We start from the raw sequence: 23,390 nt of genomic DNA, 5'->3' as shown, positions 1-23,390 counted from the left end.
TTTGGGAAGCACTTCAGCGTGCCGTTCCCATTGGGTGGGAAGTGGGGAGAGGGGGTAGGGTCTCAAAAGAGTTCAGTAACCTCATAATATGAAGAAGAAAAGGATGATTCGGCTCCTAAATTTTTAACTGTGCTGCCCACAACATGCTTCCACATTTAGATAATGTTCACGTTGAATTCCTTCCACCCAATTGCACAGCAGTGCTTCAGCCATTGGAATGGGCATAATTCGCACCCTGAAAGTGTATTATCGCAAGGAAATACTGAGAAAAATTCTCACTAGCATAACTTGTAGGCAAGAGGAGATTAAAATTAACGCGAAAGAAGCTATTGAAACGATTGCAAACGCCTGGATACAAGTTAAATAAAGCACTATATCTGACTTTAAATTTATATATTCAGGAATGACGTTATATATTCCAACGCTGACTTTATATATTCGGTAATGACTTTATATATTCGAACTCTGACTTTATATATGCAGGAATTACTTTATATATTCCGACACTGACTTTATATATTCGGGAGTGACTTTATATATTCCAACACTGACTTTATATATTGGTGGCACGGTGGTGCAGTGGTATATTCAAGTTTTGACTTTATATATTCGGGAATGACTTTATATATTCCCGACACTGACTTTATATATTCCAAAAATCATTGTAATTGTCTGTTTGGCATCCCATAGTATATATATATATATATCAGCAGGAACTGTTTCATTTAATTATGTTCAATGTTTAAAAAGGTCTTTTAATGTCAGAATATAAAATTTTTTGTAAGGACTATTGCAATATAAAGTATATAAAATCTGCAAGTAAACAATCTGTATACCTCAGGCGATATAATGTACAATCAAAATAGTGAATTCTTCAACAGGCAGAACACGTGTAGCTTGTATCTATAAGAAAATTAAAATGACTGAATAAGTGACCACATGTTGAAGAACATCTCTAATATTGTAAAATATATAGTTAGAACCACCAATATTCTTCATACTCAAAAGTACTATGTGTTGCAAATCATAAGATACATAATATACCACAGAAGTGTAACAAGACCGTTAGCTGCTCCTCTCATATGTAGTATATGGTGATAGCAGACAGACTACATTACTGCTGTATGGTGAGCTTCTCAGAAATGGTTGAACACAAGTACTTTGTTAACTTCATCTTGAGGTTAATTCAGGATTGTTTCCCAAAATTGTTCTTAACTAAAGTAGTTCATTCATTCACTTATTAATTAAGGACTAACCTGACCTTGTTTTTTTATGTAAAGCAACTTTTGTATTTGTATGTTGTCTGCAGTTCGGTTCACTAAAGCCTGAGGCAGGTACCACAAAATTCACAGACACCCTGATCAGGTAGTCCTGTAGTAAAAATCACTCTCAGACCTTTGAAAGGCACAAAACCTCTAGAGGTGTCAGCCTGTGTTGCTTATCCTATTTGTTGAAGCACCTCCTTTCCCTCCCCAAAACCAAGATTTGTTAAATACTGTATCAGATAATGAAGGTCTTCGGGAAATGGATGCGAAGTTGGCAAGTCTACTCATGTCCTTAATTAGCTTGTTCACTTTTTATGATGATGCTTCATTTCGGGAAACAAGCTACTCAATTGCTCAGTCTGGTAATAAAATGGCATGACTGCTCTACCACACAATGCTGGATTCGCACTGAAAGAGTCCTTCAACAGTGGTGAAGTGGGGGGCTGGGTGGACGATGTACTATAGAATATAAACATAAGAACCCTTCAAATTATAACTGACTCTGAGTTATTGCACTCATAATGGCTCTTTTTGCATCAGTGTAACTGATAAATGAAGATAATTCTTCATTTTGAGAAATTAAAAGTGCCAGTTCTGAAATCTATAGAAAGCTTTTTATGCTCAATGTGGATGCAGTGTTCTACTGAGAAAGAGTGCTTATGGATGGATTAAGAAGTTCAAAATTGTTGGACAGTTTTCAACACAAAGAAATTGGTGGACGCCAGTCCATGTCCACTATTGATGACAACACTGAGCAACCCCATACAAGGATTCTGAAAAAACAATGAAGATTTCTGTCCTGGTACACCTTTCAAGCTTATAAAAAGGGGATAACAGATCACATCTCTTCTTCAGTTCAAACAAACAGTGGAGCAGTCACGTTTATTCCTAGAAAATAATGAGGGAAACTGACTTATGAAGCTGAAACCTTACCGCTGTGACCACCGACAAACCATTTTTTTTCACATGTGCGCAGGAAAAGCTGTACAGCCAATCCAAACAAAACTATCAGAAAAGTGCAGAAAAGTATTGATTTTCCCTTGTATTTTAATATTCAGTTGTGCTAGTGTAGTGAGGGGAATCCTGGAATGATCAGCAGAAAATTTGATGAATTTAAAAAAAATCCAATGTTTTAACTTTTAACACAGTCAAATTAAGAAGACTTTGCCATAGTGTCAGTCCAAAAATCTGTAGGTTTTACTATCCATGGCATTCAAAATAATTTTCCTTTTAAAAGAATTAGTACTAGTATGTAATTACCTCAATGTAATAATTATCCAAATTAATTATTTTTACAAGGGCCACCTTTGAGTTGTTGCTGACACTTCTGATGAGTTAGTAGAAGCTTGTTCATTCTTCATTGGCCCTATTATAACTTCCAGATATATTTAAAGCATGGAATGAATACTCAGTTCAATGGATTCTTACAATGTAACCCTCCAATTATTCAGCTCTTTGCCCTAAACCCTATATTGAAAACAGTTATATTTAAATATAAAATTAAATTAAATATAAATTTGAAACTCAAACATAAAGTTAAACATAAAAAAATATGTATGTAAGTATAAATGTATGTATGTATCCATCCATCTATTGCTGTTTGAATGTCAGTGCAGTGCGAGAGAATGGCACCCTATTTAGAGTTGATTAAAGTCTTATGTCTGATGCTACCAGGATGGACTCTGCCCCCCACTATGACCCTATAATTGCCGTACATTTGATAATGGATGGATTGATGGAAATACATTTTTTTTAAAATAAAAACAGTTCTAGATTGTAATTTTTCTTTTGGCTCCAGATCCCAATTATGAGTAATGTACATAGGACATAAGACAGACAAATGATGGCAGAATGCCATACACATCTGACAATACACCATGGCACCATCAAGAGAAAGAGAATGGCAAAAAGTATCAGTGAGTCAAAATAAATTATTAAAAATACTGATATAAATAGCCATCACAAAACTATGGTAAAGAGTGGTTAGACTTGATTTAAGGCTGAAAGTCATGGGAGCTTTCTAACATTGCCAGGTAGATCATTCCAAAAAAGTGACAGCTCTGGAGCTAAATGCTCTGCTGCCTAATTTTATTTGTCCTTGAAATTTAAAGATGACATGCATCTTGGTAAAATTCAGTAAAATGCAGTCTTATTAAAAAACATCTCCTGCTTTCTGATATTCTCTGTTCTGTATACCTGCCACAATGAATGACTTCAGATCTTTAGAGATAATGTAATATTAGATAAAACCAACTAGAGTAAACATATAACATTTACAAATTGCTACTGAAGTAATAAAGTTATGCAATGCCTGTATTGACTGTGTCAGAAGGTAATAACCTCCTTAATTATTTACTCAAACAGCTGACCAACATTAATTGATAATTAGACTCAGCTGACTGAACACCATCAGACCTGATTGCAGTCAGCCCTGTTAAATCTAAACTTCCCCTTATGTTGACCCCTTTCTATAAGAACAACATACACCTCGATCAAATGAAATTTCAGAAGACATGAAAAAAATGTTGTTGAAATTTACCAATAAGCAACACGTTACAAAGATATTTCTGAGGCTCGGGGACTATACTGTATACTATACTATACATAGTGAGAGCCATTATCTCCAAATAGCAAACATTTGGAACAGTGGTGAATCTTCCTCCAAAGAAAGGCCGGCCTTCCAAAATTACCTCAAGAGCACAGAGATGACTTACTCAAGAAGACACAGAGGATCTTAGAAGAACATTTAAAGAGCAATAGGCCTCACTAATCTCAGCTAAGGTCATGATTAATGACTCCATGATAAGAAAGATGATTAGAAAAAATGGGATTCATGGGAGAGTAGCAACATGAAATGTTAAGTTCTATTATTGGTGCTAAAGGTGCTGCAGTCAGGTACTAAAACTATGGGGACACTTTTTTACATGGGTGATGGGTGCATTGGATAACTTCCTTAAAATAAATATATTCCTTAAATAAAGATATTAATGTATGAAGAACTGTATTATGTGTTCATTCAGGTTTCCTTTTCTCCAATGTTGCATTTTGTCTAAAGGTCTGATACCACTTATTGTATAAACTATGCAAAAACAGAGGATATTAGAAAGGGACCAATACTTTTTACAACACTCTGTCGGTGTTAAGCATGACAAATAATTTCAAGAGTCATTTCCCTTTACTCAAAGGTAAAATAATGGATCTAATCCTATCCATGATGACAGAGAAACACACTTTTGATTCAATGCCGGATATGCTACTTGCTAGATGTATTTTATGGCAAGCCAGAACCTTAGTTACATTGAAAAAATGTATAATAAAATAATAAAATGTATGTTTTTAAAGCTTTGTGACTAATTGACTCCAAAGTTCAAAAAATAAGTTTGTTGAAGCTGGTTTGACTTTTTCTGTATCACTTTAACTAAGGAGTTAACTTTTGGACATGGATCAAATATAGTATCAACAATAACTGAAAGTTCATAAACATACTAGTTTGTAAAAACCAGCAATCATGTCAAAATTACAGAACTATTCATCTTTCTTAGTTTATTTAAAAAAAGAGTAGCGATAGTTAATAAAGAAAACAATACAAGAAAATAATAGTCTTGCCAGTTTGGTGACTTGATAGTCAAAACAGAAGGCTATATTCCAACACAGATTAATAATTTGTTAGAGATGATGAAGAATACTATTTCATTTTTATTTTATAACTTCATTCCACACAGAATTGATCCCTTTTCAGAGTGACATTGTGTGGAATTATTATGATACATTAGAAGAAAATAGATCTTCTGCTTTATAATCTATTGTAGTAAAATAATAGATTGAGAAAACTCCATTTTGTGAAATGATTTTAACTAGACTGAGAAAATGGAACATACTTTCTGCAAGGGCATAAGGGCACAGCTATTAACTTGTACTCTATATGAAGGTACAGTTTTCTAGCTATTTTTCACATGAAACATGCAGTAAAAGTGGAAAAATATGTTGCCATCAAGTTTTTGGAGACTGTAGTTAAATTAATTAAAAGACAGTTACTTTGTGTGAACTTGACAAATTCAGTATTACTACGTGTTACATGAACAAAAATGTTCATAAATGTATACTCTAAATGTACCGTAAAGGGTAATTAGGCTACAATCTAACATTTGTCACATTCATAAACAATTACTGTTTAAATAAAAGAATGTGTATTTCAAGTATTTTACAAAGTGAATTCTGACACAGTTAACACTAGAATTACCAAAACCTACGAAAAAACTCGTAAATCCGTCCCACCTTAAATCGCTTCTTAAAATCGTTCACAGCTCTCCACCAGCGTCTTTTGTCATCTAAATGTGCTGATAAAAATCAGGCTGCAAATCAGCCGGCTATTCCATCCCCCCACCGACTTAGAACGTGCACAAACTTCTCTCAGCTCATGCCTTGATTGATTTTCTGGGAGTGAAGTGGAGTTTTAGAGTGGAAATAATAGATTGTTGTTTGGAACACACGCATTTCATGTCTGTTCCGTTTCTACAGTAATCTGTGTAAACACATTGTTAAAACAGAAACGTTTTTTATATTCAACTAGTAGATGACAAAATGTAGGCATAAACTAATGTATGAAGCCTGAAGTATCACACAAATACTTTCACAAAAGGTACAAATCTAACACAACAATTGCGCTTTTGTTCAAAAATATAACTGCAGAAACAAAAAGCCGCCTTAACATGCCACATTGACACCCATTGATTATGACTGCCTCTGTGGCGCAATAGAATCAGCTGCTGACTAGGAATCAAAAGGTTGCGAGTTTGATCCTACACCACTCCGTTTTAAGAAGTAAACTGCTCTTAGTCTTACTATTTTAGAATAAAAACATACATTTGATTTCAGTCTGTAACAGCCGGTGTAATTTATGATACTTGTAAAGGTTAGCTTTGGATTTTTTTTTTTGTCAGTTTTATTATCTCAGCCGCGTTCACGAGCCCAAACACACCCCACCCCCACTTCTGATACTGCTGTTTTTACATAGACGCGCTGTAACAGAGGTAAACTCAGCTCCCTTCTACTGTACATCGGAGCAAGAATGCACATACCATTGCTTGCATACTAAAGTGTCAGCAGGCACTTTTCGTGGCATTACACACAGTTTTGAGCATGCCCTCTGCACACTACTTGTGACTTTAGGCTTTAGGAAGTAAGTAAATAAATAAAGGTAAATCGTGTCATAAAATGATTTCTTCAAAACGTCGAATTTTATTTATTTGGCACGGACATGCTCAAAAAATACATGTGTAATGCCACAAAAAATGCATGCAGACACGGGTGTCAGTAGCCAAATTTCCATCCAGTTTTTTGCGACGGTTTGTTATCGACAAACAGAATATACGTAAAAAAAATTTGCGAAATTTGCTGTCTCCAACCTGTTTCCATCCAACTGGCTTTTTATCGATAAAATGGTGTGCGTGATGACGTTATCCCCTCCAAAACGAACTGTCGCATAAGTTTTGTTGTATTGCGAAAATAAATCTGCCCTTGAGCCGTTTCCATACATAATTTTGTGTATGTTGCAAACTATCTACCTTTTGTTTTCCACGTTACACCCCCTCCACTAAACAAAGAAATGGAGAGATTATTCAGACAGTGTTTTGAAATTTGCCAGCTTACTGTTATTTCAGTTTCACAAATAATTGGAATTGTACATAATTTCCGAAGACGACAGCAGAATGAAACAATTAATTGTCTGATAGCCCTAGAGCTCGAAGAAAGTACCCCAGTGCGACGAAACCCACGGGTATGGGAGAGACGACGGAATAAGACCTCTGGGAGGAGGTGGTGGGGAGACACTTCACAGAAAATCTCTGGCTGCAACATTTTAGAATGACGTTTGAGATGTTGTGTGGATTCATCAGTCCTGATGTTGCGCCCATCACAGGTTGTCACCGACCACCGGTTCCAACCCCAAAGCGGATTGCCATTGCCCTTTACAAGAGTATAGAGTAGTTGGAGAAACTTTCGAGGTTAGTAAAACTACCGTCCATCGATGTGTATATGCTGTGTGCACCTTTATTAAAGAAAAATTAATGCAGCGTTATATCAGACTTCCGACTGTAGCGGAGGCCAATGAAATTGCATACCGCAATTCCTTGGTGCATCTTGTGCCACAGATTTATGGTGCGCTGGATGGCACGCATGTGCCTATTCTTCCCCCGACGGAAGGCTACCGCGATTACATTAATCGCAAAGGGTGGCCATCTATTGTTCTCCAGGCCCTTGTTGATGACTGGTGCATGAAACGAGACATTTGCGTTGGCACTCCTGGAAGTGCCCATGATGCAGCTGTGTTTGCAGCATCGGATCTGTACAGGTGAGCCTACCTTTCAACATCCCTTCTCAGTGCAATAACAACTAAATGAGTACTGTAACCTGCTTCCCTTAAGGTTTTTAATTAAAACTGAAATTTGAATTAATACAAAATAATGACGTTTAATCAAAACAAACTAAAGTTAATATTAATGAGAGAATTTCTCATATATGCTAAAACATCTGCCATTTAATAATAAGAAAAAAATGTTTAGATAATGAAACACACGGTTTATTAAATATTTTGACTGGCACAGTAAATTACCTTTGCGGTTTTTGTAATATTTAGACATCCTGAGAGACACCCCCAGGCTACAGTTGATGTGGAGGGAGTTCAGGTACCCCTTTTAGTAGCAGGAGAACCAGCCTATCCGCTAATGCATTGGCTCATCACGAGAAATAACGAGTCTCTTCATCAGACCATGTGAACCGCTCCGCTATTCTTGTTTTGATTGCATGTGATGAAAATGTATCATGTGACACATTTATTTGCATTAAAGCCCTTTTTTTCCGACGAAAAGTGTTTCCAATGTAGTTTTTGCGACATCTGAAGTATCGATATGGAATTTATGCACTAAAGTTAAACGGAAAAATATTATGTAGACATGTACAACATTTTATCGATAATTAGCATTTCCATCAGCTAAAATTTGAAGCGCTAAATATTTTTTTGCAAAAACTCCTTGGATGGAAAACTGGTTAATGTCGCATATTAAGGCTGCTTTTTGTTTCTGCAGTTATATTTTTGAATAAAAGCGCAATTGTTGTGTTGGATTTGTACCTTTTGTGAAAGTATTTGTCTGATACTTCAGGCTTCATACATTATATAGTTTATGCCTACATTTTGTCATCTACTAGTAGAATATAAAAAACGTTTCTGTTTTAACAATGTGTTTACACAGATTACTGTAGAAACGGAACAGACATGAAATGCGTGTGTTCCAAACAACAATCTATTATTTCCACTCTAAAACTTCACTTCACTCCCAGAAAATCAATCAAGGCATGAGCTGGGAGAAGTTTGTGCACGTTCTAAGTCGGTGGGAGGATGGAATAGCCGGCTGCTTGCAGCCTGATTTTTATCAGCACATTTAGATGACAAAAGACGCTGGTGGAGAGCTGTGAACGATTTTAAGAAGCGATTTAAGGTGGGATGGATTTACGAGTTTTTTCGTAGGCTCTGGTAATTCTAGTGTTAATGCTGGATTGTGCCTACTCCAGCGTCTCAGGAGACAAAAGAAGACACATATAGGCCATCTCTAACATCCTTATAAAGAATATGAAGAAAAAGTACAGCATAAAATAAATTACTGTATCGAGTGTCAGACTCTAGGGATGCCCTTTTGGTACATTCATTCCTTTGGAAGTCACAATGGTGTCTCTCTTCATTATAAATTAAGGAAAAGACTCTTCTTCATGACAGAAAATGAATCAATCACATGGATAAATACAAAAGCAGTAAATACACCTTTAAAAGGTGAAACTATTTTGAACCTGCCAAAAAGACACTCTTTTGGCCATTTATTTCCTCAATTAAAAAATAAACACTGGCAATAAATGATCATTAATTGCACATTGTCATACATTATTAATGGAAGTCACAGTGGCGCAGTGTTAGCACTGCTGCCTCGCAGTAAGGTGACCTGGGTTCACTTCCTAGGTCCTCCCTGCGTGGAGTTTGCATGTTCTCCCCGTGTCTGCGTGGGTTTCCTCTGGTTTTCTCCCACGGTCCAAAGACATGTAGGTTAAGTGCACTGGCGATCCTAAAGTGTCCATAGTGTGTGCTTGGTGTGTGTGTGTGCCCTAGCAGTGGGCTGGTGCCCTGTCCGGTATTAACCATACATGTTAAATTGTTAATCTGCACACAATCACTAATGTTTAGTGTAAACCTATAGTGGTGCTCCCATAATCACCTGAATCATGGACTGCCTGACCAACAGTTGAGGAACTGCTGTCAGAAATGGTGGTGTGTAACAGTGGAGGACCTCAGTTAACTGTGCTGTCTCCGTTCCTGATTACCTTCTACACAACAGACTTCCAGCACAACACCAGCGCTTGCCATCTACATAAATTTTCAAAAGATTTGTTCAACATAGGTTGCATTAACAATGGAGAAAAGTCAGTGTACAGGAAGCGTATGGAGGACGTTGTCAACATCAGCAAGACAAAACAGCTAGTGGTGGACTTCCGGCATGCCAAGGAGCCTCTGAAATCAGTCACCATTCAAGGGGAGAATGTGGAAGTGATGTGAAGCTACAAGTACCTGTGGATTTACATAAACAACAAAGTGGACTGGTCTGAGAACACAGTGGCGCAGTACAAGAAGGCTCAGAGCAGACTTTATTTGCTAAGGAGATTCAGGTCTTTTGATGTGTGTAGCAAGCTGCTGGAAATGTTCTACCAGTCCATAGTAGCCAGTGTGTTGTTCTGTGCCGCAGTCTCCTATGGAAGCAACCTGAGCTCAAAAGAAGCACAGTGTCTAAACAAGCTTAACAAGAAAGCCTGCTCCATCACAGGGCAAACCCTAGACACACTGGAAGGTGTTGTGAAAAAGAGGATGGTGGCAAAATTGAAAAATCTAAAATAAACTCGTTAAGTTTATTTTTATTTATTTATTTACTTATTGATTGATTGATTGACTGTATTATCTTCCCTTTGAGTCTGTATCCTTGTATTTTATGTTTCTGCTGCTGTATGCATCTGAATTTCCCCATGGGAGTAATAAAGTTTATCTAATCTAATTAAATATTTTAAATCTGTCTTTTTAGCTAAATTAGATATTATTGTATTGTATATGAAAAAAAATGAACTTACCAGTTACCAGAGATAAACCTAATTCAAAACTAATAAATGACCACAAGAGAGTAATTGTTGCAAGGATAACATTTTTTCATCACCCACTCTGCCATAAAAGACTCAGAATTGGACAGGTTTCAGAGTAAGCACATTCTGAATGGAAGCAGGCATAATATACACTTCATTTAATAGGTAAACATAAAATGTGCAGTTACAGTAGTAATCATAGATCTGTCCCTCCATATTTTGAGTCCCTCATTTTTTTAAGGTTCTAGGGAAGAACGGCCTATCCAAGATGGATCAGCATCAAGTCAAAAAACTACTCTTATTCCCTCATATGAAGGTAATTTTGAGTTATCAGTTAACTTATCATGTACCCAGAGCACTGCAGTGAGGAAGCAACCCAAAAACATTAGAGACTACGCAAGAAATTGATTCCAAGATGCTGAAGCTGTACGGTGGTAGAGCTGATTTCTGAGCCACTGTTTGGCATTTGAATTTAATCATTACATTATCATTTTAAAGTCACTTAATATATATATATATATATATATATATATATATATATATATATATATATATTATATATATATATATGTATATATATGTATTTGTTCATGAGTATTTTCATAATAACATTTAATTAATTGCTAAATTTTGCCTTAAAATGTTAAATGGATATTATACTTTATAGAAATACAGCTTTTATAAGAGATTAACATTTACATAGCCCTAAATCTAATTATGCTGTCTGTGAGTAGTCATTAATACACCTAAGACTAATCACTATTAATAGATTTCGCACTGATTGGACAATTTAATCTTTGCCTATGTTGTACGCAGAGCTGGATTCCGTGGTTTGAAACATCTGAAAGGAACATTACAATTACCTCATGACTTGAGATGTCATATTGTGTTTTATATGCTAAGTTAAACGGAGCACATCTGGGCTTCTCTAATTCTTTAAGTTATGACAAATGACAAACAGCAGTTCACAAGGAAAATAAATCTGATTGTCTGGGTGGCAGTCGGGTATGACATATGCTGCATGTAGCCCACTTGATGTTAATTAAACAAACTTGTCATGGGATTGTTGACACTGTACCTACTTGGATAAAATAAATAAGTAAAATAAAATATAAAGAATCTAGATTTTATGCTTGTCATTCATAAAAACAATTTTTCACCTGGAAAGAATATTTTGTGGAATTCCTCCTCAGGGTAACATTGCTCATATAGAACTGCAAGCTGTTTTCACTGTTGTTCTTACAGAACTTTTTAAACAATGCGAATCACAAATCAAGTGGCCATTGCTGCTTATAGTAATATTCTTTCAGTATTTGTGGTGATGGATGGAGAATTGATTAGCAGACCACTCTAATTTCGTCTAACCTGTGTACTTTTATATGGTTGAGATGACAATAAAGTTCACTTTGACGTTGACTCTAGGCATTCTAGTTTGTTTATTGATTTGGCAGTTCACAGAAAAAAGTGCAAATACACAGCATCATCACCGTATAAGATACAAGATTGCGAGTTAGTTCTTTGTGCCTTCTATTTGAGCATATAATAAAATTATTTTAAAAAGGAGACACATAAAACAGCTGTTGAAGAGACAAGAGAAAATGTCAATGAAGCAACTCCTGTGATGAGCAAATTGTTCAATTAAAACTAATCGACAGCTGCATAACCTTAGTTTAACATTCACCCCGAGACACAAAACTGAGTTGTTAAAACCTGCCTCTGCATCACTTGCATCGACTGTATTACATTTTTATGTTCACAGCAGTATCTTTAATCCTCATTCTGATATTTTTAGTTTAACTGCTTGTAAATTAGATGGCCATGCAGAAAAGAAAAACTGACAAAAGCAGAATATAATGAAAATGCTCTATACAGTATGTGCCAATCATATTCTTTTGGCTGAGCCATTGCTGCCTGAGGGTAGGACTATAGTCAAAGCTCCATGGTAGCAAACATTCTGTGGTCAAATTAATTAACCTTCCAAAGGTACATTAAGGTTCATGCAACCTCCCCCATGCTACTATAATTTATATAAAAGTGATTTCCAGAGCTAAAGCCAACATCAAACCCAGCAAACTATACATGTTCATTCCAACAGATATAATATCTCTACAACTTTATTTTGAAAGTGAATATATTGGTAAAAGTATGTTATATACAATAAACAGTATATTTTAATACAGAACAGCGGCACCAACAGAAATATAGGTTATTTATAATCCAGAAAAGTCTGTGGTATGCGGCAAATAAGTTCCACACAAGGATACAGAATAAATAACACTACCCTACCATGCAAGCTTCCAGGTTCCTGACAATAACTGATGTCTCCAAAGGCATGTGACTCCTCGGCTGTGGTGTCACTCTGCATTTTCTAATTCTGCTGGCCACAAAATACAGATGTGAAGGTAGCTGATGAATCCTCTGTGTCTGATATTACTTTCTTGCAGACCTGCTGTGCTTGCTGTCACAGATGGTAATCTAACTTTGAATTCTGAAGCTGCTTTATCCTACTTCTTCTTCTACGTCTGTTAAATGTCATCTGACTTTGCTATTGCTAGAACACGTTTTGAAGGCAAGTCTGCTGCAGGCTGAATAAGGGGCAATCTATGAGAAGGTGTAGGCTTCCTTATAATAAGACAAATTCTTTTCTTATTATAATACACATTCGGAATTACAAGTTATTACAAGTGTTACTTCTACACATTCTTTACTCCGGAACCCTCATGTGTCCATAATAGGGACATCATTTGCAATATCTAGTGAAATAAGCTGGTTAACAGGCCTTTTTTGGTTGGTTATGTAGAGTGGTCCAAACCATTTTAAAGCTATGCTCTTCTAATCCTTTCACAATGGTCATGACCCAGATAGTAGATGGGATGGTCTCCTGATGGAAATTGTCCATCATCAATACAGTTCTAGTTTTTTGATTTCTCAAGTTACTGGTGTTTAAGTGATCTATGTATGCCTTCACTTCCTGTAGTTTAATTTTATTCATGCCTTGAACTTCCAAAGTTCCAATAGCGATTTTGTTTTTGCAACTTTGGATTTCTTGCTTGGTACCGTCTGCTACTGGAAATCCTGAGGTTTTTGATTGTGCCATGTTACACATGCCAGCTGTATTTTAAAGAACCCTTAGATCTTCTTTAGTAATAATATATTGAGTGCCTTTCAATTGGAGGGAGCCAAATTCTAGCATTATATTTGGAATCATTCTGTCATGTCTAGCCATATGGTAAAGTACAGGTGTGATTTTCTAATGCCTTCATCCACACAGTTTGAATAGATTCTAGGCAGTAGTCCCCACTGTGATCATTCGCCTCTGATGTCCTGTATTGCTGTTGTCCAATATACTGTAGGTAGTAGATTTAAAGAAAACATGAGAAACCAACTTCAAATGCTAGATCTAACTGACAGAGGATGGGTGAGTTGTGGATGGAATTCAAAGAAGTCATTAAAGAAGAATCAGAAAAAAATGTGAATAAAATGAACATCGAAGAAGAAGAATCAAAGAAATTTTTTTATAACATGAATAAGGAAAGAAATCACACTGGATTATAGAAGGCACAATATAAATAGTAACAAAGAGAACAGAAACTAACATTAAGAAAAATAATGAATTTCTACAAGAACTGAGGCGCATACTACAAGTTGTCAGATAGGATAAGAATTAGTATTACAGTAACATCTGTAAAAATCACAGATGGAAGCAAACATAGAAAAATGGGTTATTTTCCAGAAAATCAAGGAAATGAGAAATAATTTAAGCCCTTGGCGGGCATGCTGAGTGCTGTGATATATGGCCGGCCATTCAATACCCCCACACTGCCAGGTGGAGCCCTCCCTGCAGCATGGAGGTGCCCCGAATGCCAGCAGGGAATTATGGACGTTGAAGATTTCCTTTACAGCCCTGCTGGATACCATGGGGGTCGCTAGAAGGCGCTGCAGGGAGGCGCAGTGACTGTTTTCCCTACACCCCGGAAATACATCCGAGTCACATGAACAAGAGGAATGACGTGCTTCTGGGGTGAAGAAAAGGACTTTTGATCTGACCCGGAAGTGATAGGAGATCACATTGACTGGGGATTGGGAACACTTTCGGGTTAGGGATTATAAAAGGACTCTGGGAACTCCCAGACAACGAGCTGAGCTGGGTGGAAGGGTGGCAATGCGTCTGGGAGTGGAGGATTGGTTTATTGTATTGTGTATTGTATATTAATGACTATTGTGGAGAGGAGGGTGCTTTGAGCAATGTGCAGTTCAAATAAAATAAGAATTTAGACTTTTATCTGGTGTCTGACGTCTTGGATAAGGGTTCAAGGGAGCGATAGCGCTCCCTATCTGTCACAGTGCCAACAATGGCAAATCTTATATAATAAAAAAATCAAATAGAGGTGGAAAGGAAACATAGAAAACTTCTGCAAGAAGGAACATAATGATCAGAATATTTTTGGAAGAATTTCTCAATACTGTAAATTGAAGTTAAGTGGGCCCTGAGATCACTACTATAAAAGAAAGACATTGCAACAGAAATATTACAAACAACTGAGGAAGAATCAATTCACGTACTGACCAAACTAAAAAAAAATCTGGAAAACCACCTAATAGCTAAGAGATGAGAAATGGTAAGTCTACATACAATCCAACACCAAAGAAAGGAGACGTCAATGAATGTGCAAACTAGTGTTTAATTTCACTTACAGTAAGCAGTAAGAGTCTTTTAAAAATAATTCAAGGCAGATTAGAGCCCTACTTTGAAAGGGAATTGTCAGACATACAAGGAAAGGCAGAAGAACAAGAGATATTATTGCAAATACATGCTGAATAAATGTAAAAAGAACAATGAAAGAACAGAGTGATAAGATCAGACTACAGTTAAATATGAAGAAAAAGGTCATGACAAAAAGAAAGGCAACAAAGGACCCAACAGCCAAGAATATGGCACAGACTGGCACTAGGCAGAACGAGGATGAATGACTTTGAAAAATCTTCAAATGTAATGATGTGTATGTGTCTATAAAGGCAAATATCACACTTGTCTATACCATTTTTTTTTGTAGTTCTTTATGGATTCAAAAGATAGACTATGAAAAGACAGGATGGGAAAAACATTGAGCCCTTTGAGGTAATTAATGCATGTTCGATAAACTTAAAAAAAGAGGTGTCAGCCATCCACAATATGGACTGATTCAGTCACAATTTTAAACACACCTCTGAGAAGCTTAGAAATCCAAATAAAAGACAGTGCACATTGGAAGACTACGCATATGGTCACAATGAGTTGAAACCAACTCTACAGCACTTAATAATAACAAGAAGAAAAAAGAACAAAAATAAAGATGATAATAATAGTGATTTACAAAAAAGTACAAGAAGCTGTAGCCATGAGCTTGGTCCATGTTCTCTGTCATACTTCTCCAAACTCCAACCTATCAGATAATCTCATAGCAAAACATTACACGTTATACAGACAGATTATCAAAGCAAGTTATGTCCTTTGTCTTTGAGTATTTTACTAGTAAATTAATGGTCAAGTACTAGCTGAGGTGTATTAGGAACAGTGAAGGTGAATTTAAACTTACAGCTAATAGCAGTAGAAGGAGAAATTAAGGAACGACTCTGAGTGCACTCAGTTTAAAAAGGGGGAAATCGAACAAATTTAGGATTAGACAACATGTATTTTTAGTGAGTCCGTACATATAAATCCTTGAAATTTATTTATCAAAAATCAAGGTACACTGAGGTTATCCTACAAATCAGAAGGTAGAGAACATTTTCCCATTAAGTGTGACTGGGTCAATCCAATACATTTAGCATGCATCCCAGCTAAATTAATGGAATCAATTATTAATGAAGAGATGTCAAGAACAGGCCTATTAGTGAACAGTAATCATGGGAGGGGAGTTGTGTTCCACTAATATACTAGAATTGTGAAAGAAAGCAACAAAAGTATAAGATCAGGGAGGTGTATTTGATATTATTTATCTGGATTTTTAGAAAGATATTCACAAGATAACACATGAGAACATTGTGATAAAAATGAAGTGTGCATTCAAGGTGCACTATGTTGATGTATGCAAAATTAGCCTAAACATAGGAAGCAAAGGTTTATGCTGCAAGGACCTTTTTCAGAATTAGGGGCTGCTTAAAGTGTTGTTCCTCAGAGATCAGTGCCGGGACCATTGCACATTTTATTGTATAAATGCTATTGACAAGATTATAAATATCATACTGGTTACATTTGCAGATGATACTAAACTAAGTGGAATGACAGATAAACAGTTGTGTCACTAAAGATGGAAATGGACAGAATTCAGACTTAGGCAAATTTGTGGCACTTGGATTAAAAGGTACATAAATGTAAAGTTTTACAAGTAGAAAGTAAAAATGTTAAATGTGAATACACAATGGAACGTTTGAAGCTTGAAAGTACACTTTATGAGAAGGACCTAGTAATCTATTAACTGCATACTAGACAGTGTACAGAAAAGATCAAGAAGACTCATAGGATGTTAGGTTAGTTAGCAAAATGATCAGAGTACACGTCAAGGGAAGTTATGTTTAAGCTGTATGACACCCTTGCTAGGCCTACCCTGGAAAACTGCATGCAGTTTTGGTTTCCATAAAACAAAAATGATATAGTAGTGTTAGAGGTATAGAAAAGACAACCAGGTTGATTGCAGGAATGTAATGAAAAGAATGAAACAATTGAACTTTTTCTGTGTTATGAATTATGAAGGGAATTAATATATAAACTGCTCAAAAAATCAAAGGAACACTTTGAAAACACATCAGATCTTAATGAGGAAAAAGTCATGCTGGATATCTATGCTGATATGGACTGGGTAATGTGTTAGGAACGAAAGGATGCCACATCGTTTGATGGAAATGAAAATGATCAACCTACCGAGGGCTGGATTCAAAAGACACCCCAAAAATCAAAGTGAAAAAATGATGCGGCAGGCTAGTCTATTTTGCAGAAATTTCATTGCAGCAATTCAAAATACTCAGTAGTTTGTATGGTCCCCACGTGCTTGTATGCATGCCTGACAATGAGATGATGGATGGTGAGCTGGGGGATCTCTTCCCAGATCTGGACCAGGGCATCACTGAGTTCCTGGACAGTCTGAGGTGCAACCTGGCGGCGTTGGATGGACCGAAACCTAATGTCCCAGAGGTGTTCTATTGGATTTAGGTCAGGCGAGCGTGGGGGCCAGTCAATGGAATCAGTTCCTTCATCCTCCAGGAACTGCCTGCATACTCTCGCCACATTGTTGTGCACCAGGAGGAACCCAGGACCAACTGCACCAGCATAGGGTCTGACAATGGGTCCAAGGATTTAATCCCGATACCTAATGGCAGTCAAGGTGCCATTTGTTTAGCCTATAGAGGTCTGTGCATCCCTCCATGGGTATGCCTCCCCAGACCATCACTGACCCACCACCAAATGATGGTACGGGCAGCATAACATTTTCCACAGCTTCTCCAGACCCTTTTATGTCTGTCACATGTGCTCAGGGTGAGCCTGCTTTCATCTGTGAAAAGCACAGGGCGCCAGTGGTGGACCTGCCAATTCTGATATTCTATAGCAAATGCCAATCAAGCTCCATGGTGGCAGGCATTGAGCACAGAGTCCACTAGAGGATGTCAGGCCCTCAGGCCACCCTCATGAAGTGTATTTTTGATTGTTTGGTCAGAGACATTCACACCAGTGGCCTGTTGGAGGTCATTGTGTAGGGTTCTGGCTCATCCTGTTCCTCCTTATCCAAAGGAGCAGATACCAGTCCTGCTGATGTCCAGGAGCCAATGCAGTATTTCCGCCACACCCGGGATTGCTGCCAGAATCTACTGGGAGTGCACCTGGAGCACTTCCGGGTGCAGTATAAAAGAGGACGCCACCACTTTGCTCAATTCAGGGAGCTGGAGTCAGGAGGTTGAGGACAGAAGTTGTGTGAAAGAGTGAAGGGGACAGATAAATAGGTAGAGAAGAAGAGAGAAAGAGGAAGGGACTGAGCAATAGTGTTGCTGCTGATTTGTGCTATTGTGCAGAAAGAAAGCAAAAGAAGAAAATAAACGTGTGTGCTTTTGGGACTTGCGACCCTGCGTGTCTGTCTGTGTCAGGGCTGATTTACCACACAGTGTATATTAAAATTATACACCTACAAAAACTAATGTACACATCTTCATCCATTTATTCATTCTTTTTTTAAACTTGCTTAATCCAAGTTCAGGATTCAAGAGAGCCAGAAAATACTGTCTAACAGCTAATTGTTTCATTATCTGTCACACAACACACCACCAAAGATATACTCATTTTTTTTTTTAATGGTACCTAAAGTCTTTAATAGCTTATATACGTTCAAGCCAATAACATAATGGCACAATGGTCACAGTGTATTGTTTGAAAATGTGAAACCGCTTGAATTAAATGACATTTACTTAAGCAAAATATGTAATTTTAAGATAAGGAATGCTCAGGATTAGAATATTTTCTTACTGACAGGATTAAGCCAGTGTAAAATGATATTTTGCATAACAACTAAAAATGTAGCTAATATGAAAATGACAGTATTACAAATATACCTAAATATATGATGTATTACACATACATCCAAATATTCGATAGAAGTTTTCTGTGCATGCATTGCATTCCATCTTGTAAGAGTTTGAATTACCAGCCGCTATAAGGAAGGTGTAAGTTACTTTTAAAGGATGTAAGTATAAAGCTAGGATTTTCTTGAGGAAACTTAAAGTAACATTTCAGAAGCTGTCTTCAACATGTCCCTAAAGACATCCCATCTTCATCCATGAATACTTAATAGAAACAAAAGCAATAAAGAACTAATTAAAGACCACCTCACAATGTGCCAAACTCCCTCTCAATCGATTTGCAGCATTCACATATTGGCCCTTGTTAAGAATGCTTTTAAAAACTGTCCATTTTTTGAAAATTGGTTCAGAGTCACTAAAGGTTCAGATTCACTAAATTATGCATTATTATCTTTATGCTTATGTTAATGTTTTAAAATGAGCTCTTAAATATGTAAGGGCTACTATTAAGTATGTCCTTTGAGATGGTTTATAATTATTGAAGACAGCTAAATGTATGCTAAGATGAGTTCAGACTGAATATGACAAGGTTCACTTTGGGGTGTACTTCTATAACACATTCAGTACAAATAATTCATCTTAATCTGCTGTGAAATATGGGCTGAAAAAATGTTTAGTGTAGTTATGTCTCCTGAGAATTGTAACTACATCTTTTAATTTAACATCATCATCAACTTTAAGTTTACACCATTTTGTCCAATTCTTTTTCTTCTGTTAGATGACAAGAATACTTATGTTTCTGAAATGTGACCTTTCCACATTCAATGCAGGAATATTCTGTCATATATTTGTCACCTATTGATTTTATTACTTTTCAACAGTCATCCTGCTCCTCTATTAGGTGATAACAAGAAGTTCAAAATACTGCCACGAGAGTTTGACTACACGCCAGCCTAAACGCACACTTCACCTTTTATCTGGCTTCACTGCATTGAATTCCTGTTTCATATCATTTTATATTCAAAGATTTGCACCTGAGCCATGAAGCAAGCAATGAAGCAAAATAATTTTGGGGGTATTGAATCCAATATTTTTATAACTGTCAAAAACAAAACTGAGCTGCTCTGATGCCGGTCTTGTGGATCCTACTATTATGGAACTCTGGCTGAAGATCAGCTTATGAAGTTTCACTGGCAGTCACACTTCCTGATTCATGCTGTCATTCTATTTGTTCCTCTATACTTATGTAAACTCCAGAGTTTCCATTTTTGGTAATTAATCATATATATAATTATCCCGTATTCTGCCTCTTCAGATTGTCCTGTGAATGGCAATATACTGTATACAATGAAGGTTTATTGATTAATAATGAGCAGTTCTAAAGTTATTCTAGTTGCCATTGCTATTATTATGAAAGCATAAAAATTAGAAAAAAAAAGAAAAAAATTGAGATTTATTTTAATAAGTAAATCCCATAGCTAAACAGCACATTGATGCTAAATAGTAGTTCTTTGTTTTGCTTTAGAGGTATCTACTTTAAAAAGTAGTATACTTAATGGAGACATTTATTTATCACAACTAGAAATAAGTAGAACATTAAATACACTTAGTCACACAGCAAAATAATCTATTTTTCCATTCATCCATTTTCCACACCCACTTATCCAGAGCAGGGTCATGCGGATGCAAGCATCAGGAGCAAGGCAGGAACAATCATTTTGCCAGGATCTGAATGTTATTATTAAGCAATGAGAAAAAAGAATTCTTAGGAATACTAGGAATCAGGAATTTTCTTGAATGTATTTGGAGAAACTCTCATGAGTCTAAGAGGTTATGATCCTTGATAAAGCAAGAAATTATTGTGGCAGTTTTCAGTATTGCTGTTGAAATTGTTGATAACACTTCTAAATCTGGGTTTAATTCACATTTAAAATCTCCACCCATTATAAGTTTATTGAGAATTCATACTGGGAATTAACACAAACACTTCAATCTTCAATTCTTCATTATTATATACATTAACTAGAACAAATTTAGTTTTGTATAGCTTCCCTACCATTATATAGTGTCCCGAAAGAACCAATAATCACACTGCCAATGAAGGTAAATGCTTAATTAATTAAAATCCTCAGTGCTTTGGTCTTCTTATTATACTTTGTAAAGAAAAATGCAGCCAATCCAATGTTTTTGCAGCCAAGAAAAGGCATCACTATTTAAGTGTGTCTCCTGCAGAAATACTCTATCTGACCTCATGGAGTTGAGGCGATTAAGCATTTTTTCCTATTGAATTTATTTATTGAATTATCTGTAATATATTTTAAAGTTCATCAAAGAAAAAAGGCATCATTTTAAATTTTCTACATTCAGCAAAAATTCCATATTTCATGCTGTCAAGCTCTGCCACCCGTAATGTGACTAGCATGCTGTCGGAATGACAGGTTTTGCATTAAATAAGATTAACATCTATTGCTCGCTTTCTCTGCCTATTTTTTACTCCTTTTTTGCCGCCCAAAATAAGACTAAGATCAAAGACTTCAAAGTCCCCGCCCTCTAACATGTCACAAGTATAGCACATCCTGAAAGCACTGATTCCAACTGACAACAGTGACTTATAAGATAACAATATATAATGCTTATTACTGATACGTCTACTGAGACAAATAATAAAAATAAAATTAAAAAAACTAATAAAAATAAAAAAGCATTAAACTTGTGCCCAATTACTTGGAATTAAACTAAAACATGTTATTCAAAAATATTGAAATTATATCTTCCTTTGTGTTTTAAAAGAGAGAGAGAAGCACAAAGGAAAATATTGCTTTTGAGATATAAAACTAAACTTCTCAATTGGAAGCTTCAAAACCCCTACTTATACTTAATAAAGTGCATACATTTCCTGATATCTGACTACTTATTCATTCTCTATTCATATTCTTTTTTTCCAATCACTGGTCTTATTTTATAATCTCCACCCTAAGAATGAACAAGTCTTTACCTGAAATGCCTGCCATTGAAATACAGACTATTTAAAATCAGAAATGTAGCTCAGTTCCATAAGCCACTTTTCTGAATGACTGAATTTCAAAAAATTGTGTATCATAAGCATTCATTCTGAGGAGTGTTGCATACTCATAAGAATATCATTAAAATAATGAAGCTCATATGAAAAAAGTCTAGCAGTTAACTGTTCTCTGAACCCAGCATGCAATTAATTCTCATTTCTAAATGCGGAATGTATTTTTAATATTATTAGCAAAATTTTGATTTGATGAAGCTAGAGAGGCACAAATTAACTAATTTTAAAAAAATAGAAGTTATATTACCTGCTTATTCATAAACACATATATCACTGGGTTGTAAACTGTAGCAGTTTTGGAGAAAAAGGCTGGGACTGCTGCCAAACGTGGGTCCAGGTAAATAGTTGGACATGCAGTGACAATAATGGAGAAGGCTGCATATGGTGTCCAGCAGATTAAAAAAGCTACAATCATGACAATGACCATCCTTGTGACTTGTCTTTCTGGCTTCCTTGTACTCCCCAATCTGCCCTGCGTATCTGAAACCTGAAATAAATGAATAAATAAATATGAAAACACATTTTACTTTGAACACTAGAGTAAGAGCTAATCTTTATGTCGAGTGTTAATGGAAACGGACAAAATGAATATGACATTCAGGTATTTTCATATGTCAGTTTTAGTAACAGTTTTTTTTTTTATATTAGGAAGACATGGAACTGAAAACAGCCAAAGCTTTCAAAAAACTCCATTGTATGACATACATAAACATTCCCGACCCCTTCATAGATAGAAGTCTTCATAACAATACTATCTTGAACTCTGGGAACCAGCCATGATATGTACACAAAAACCATACTGTAAATGTCCATTTACACTTTCTTCCACATAATGGTTCATAATACTCAAGTACAATTTTAGAAGTCTTTTAATACTTTAAAGTACCTATAAAAATAACAAAACAGCTTACATTTAAAGGGCCACACAACACAGAGGAGGCCTGTCCATCATAGTGCATTGCTCATAATCTCATTCATCAAAGATCCCCAATGACATTGCTTTATCTATGTGCTGCTGGAGTATCTGCTTCTGGATACTATTTGAGCATACAATGTTACTGCCCTCAGTGTTCTTTACATTTTACTCAAATGACAATATATATCCAGAGAAATTTTAATGTGGCATGAAGATGCACATTTGTGTGGACAGTTACCACTGTTGGGCCTTTTAGCAGTGAAATTTAATGGGCAATTATGGCAATAAGATCTCTACATCCTAGATGAAATTAAATAAATCAGTTAGAGTGATGTAACATTTTCCACAACAACCACTAGGCCAGCTGACATGAAGAAAGAAACTTTGGAATACTTCTTCCTTACGACATACAGACATTACA

At 36.1% G+C, this 23,390-nt stretch overlaps 1 protein-coding gene across 2 annotated transcripts in view; it reads right to left on the bottom strand.

Annotated features, from left to right (window-relative positions):
* Nucleotides 1-23,390, bottom strand: part of valopa (vertebrate ancient long opsin a) — a 164,664-nt gene that overhangs the window by 100,690 nt on the left and 40,584 nt on the right. For both annotated transcript variants that reach the window (XM_039770561.1, XM_039770570.1), the window contains exon 4: nt 22,301-22,540. In XM_039770561.1, the coding sequence (XP_039626495.1) occupies nt 22,301-22,540 (240 nt within the window). The remainder of the gene's footprint in view (nt 1-22,300; nt 22,541-23,390) is intronic.

Source organism: Polypterus senegalus, chromosome 1 (assembly GCF_016835505.1).
Source record: "Polypterus senegalus isolate Bchr_013 chromosome 1, ASM1683550v1, whole genome shotgun sequence".
NCBI classification, from domain to species: Eukaryota; Metazoa; Chordata; class Cladistia; order Polypteriformes; family Polypteridae; genus Polypterus; species Polypterus senegalus.
This window is presented reverse-complemented; position numbering and strand designations above follow the sequence as displayed.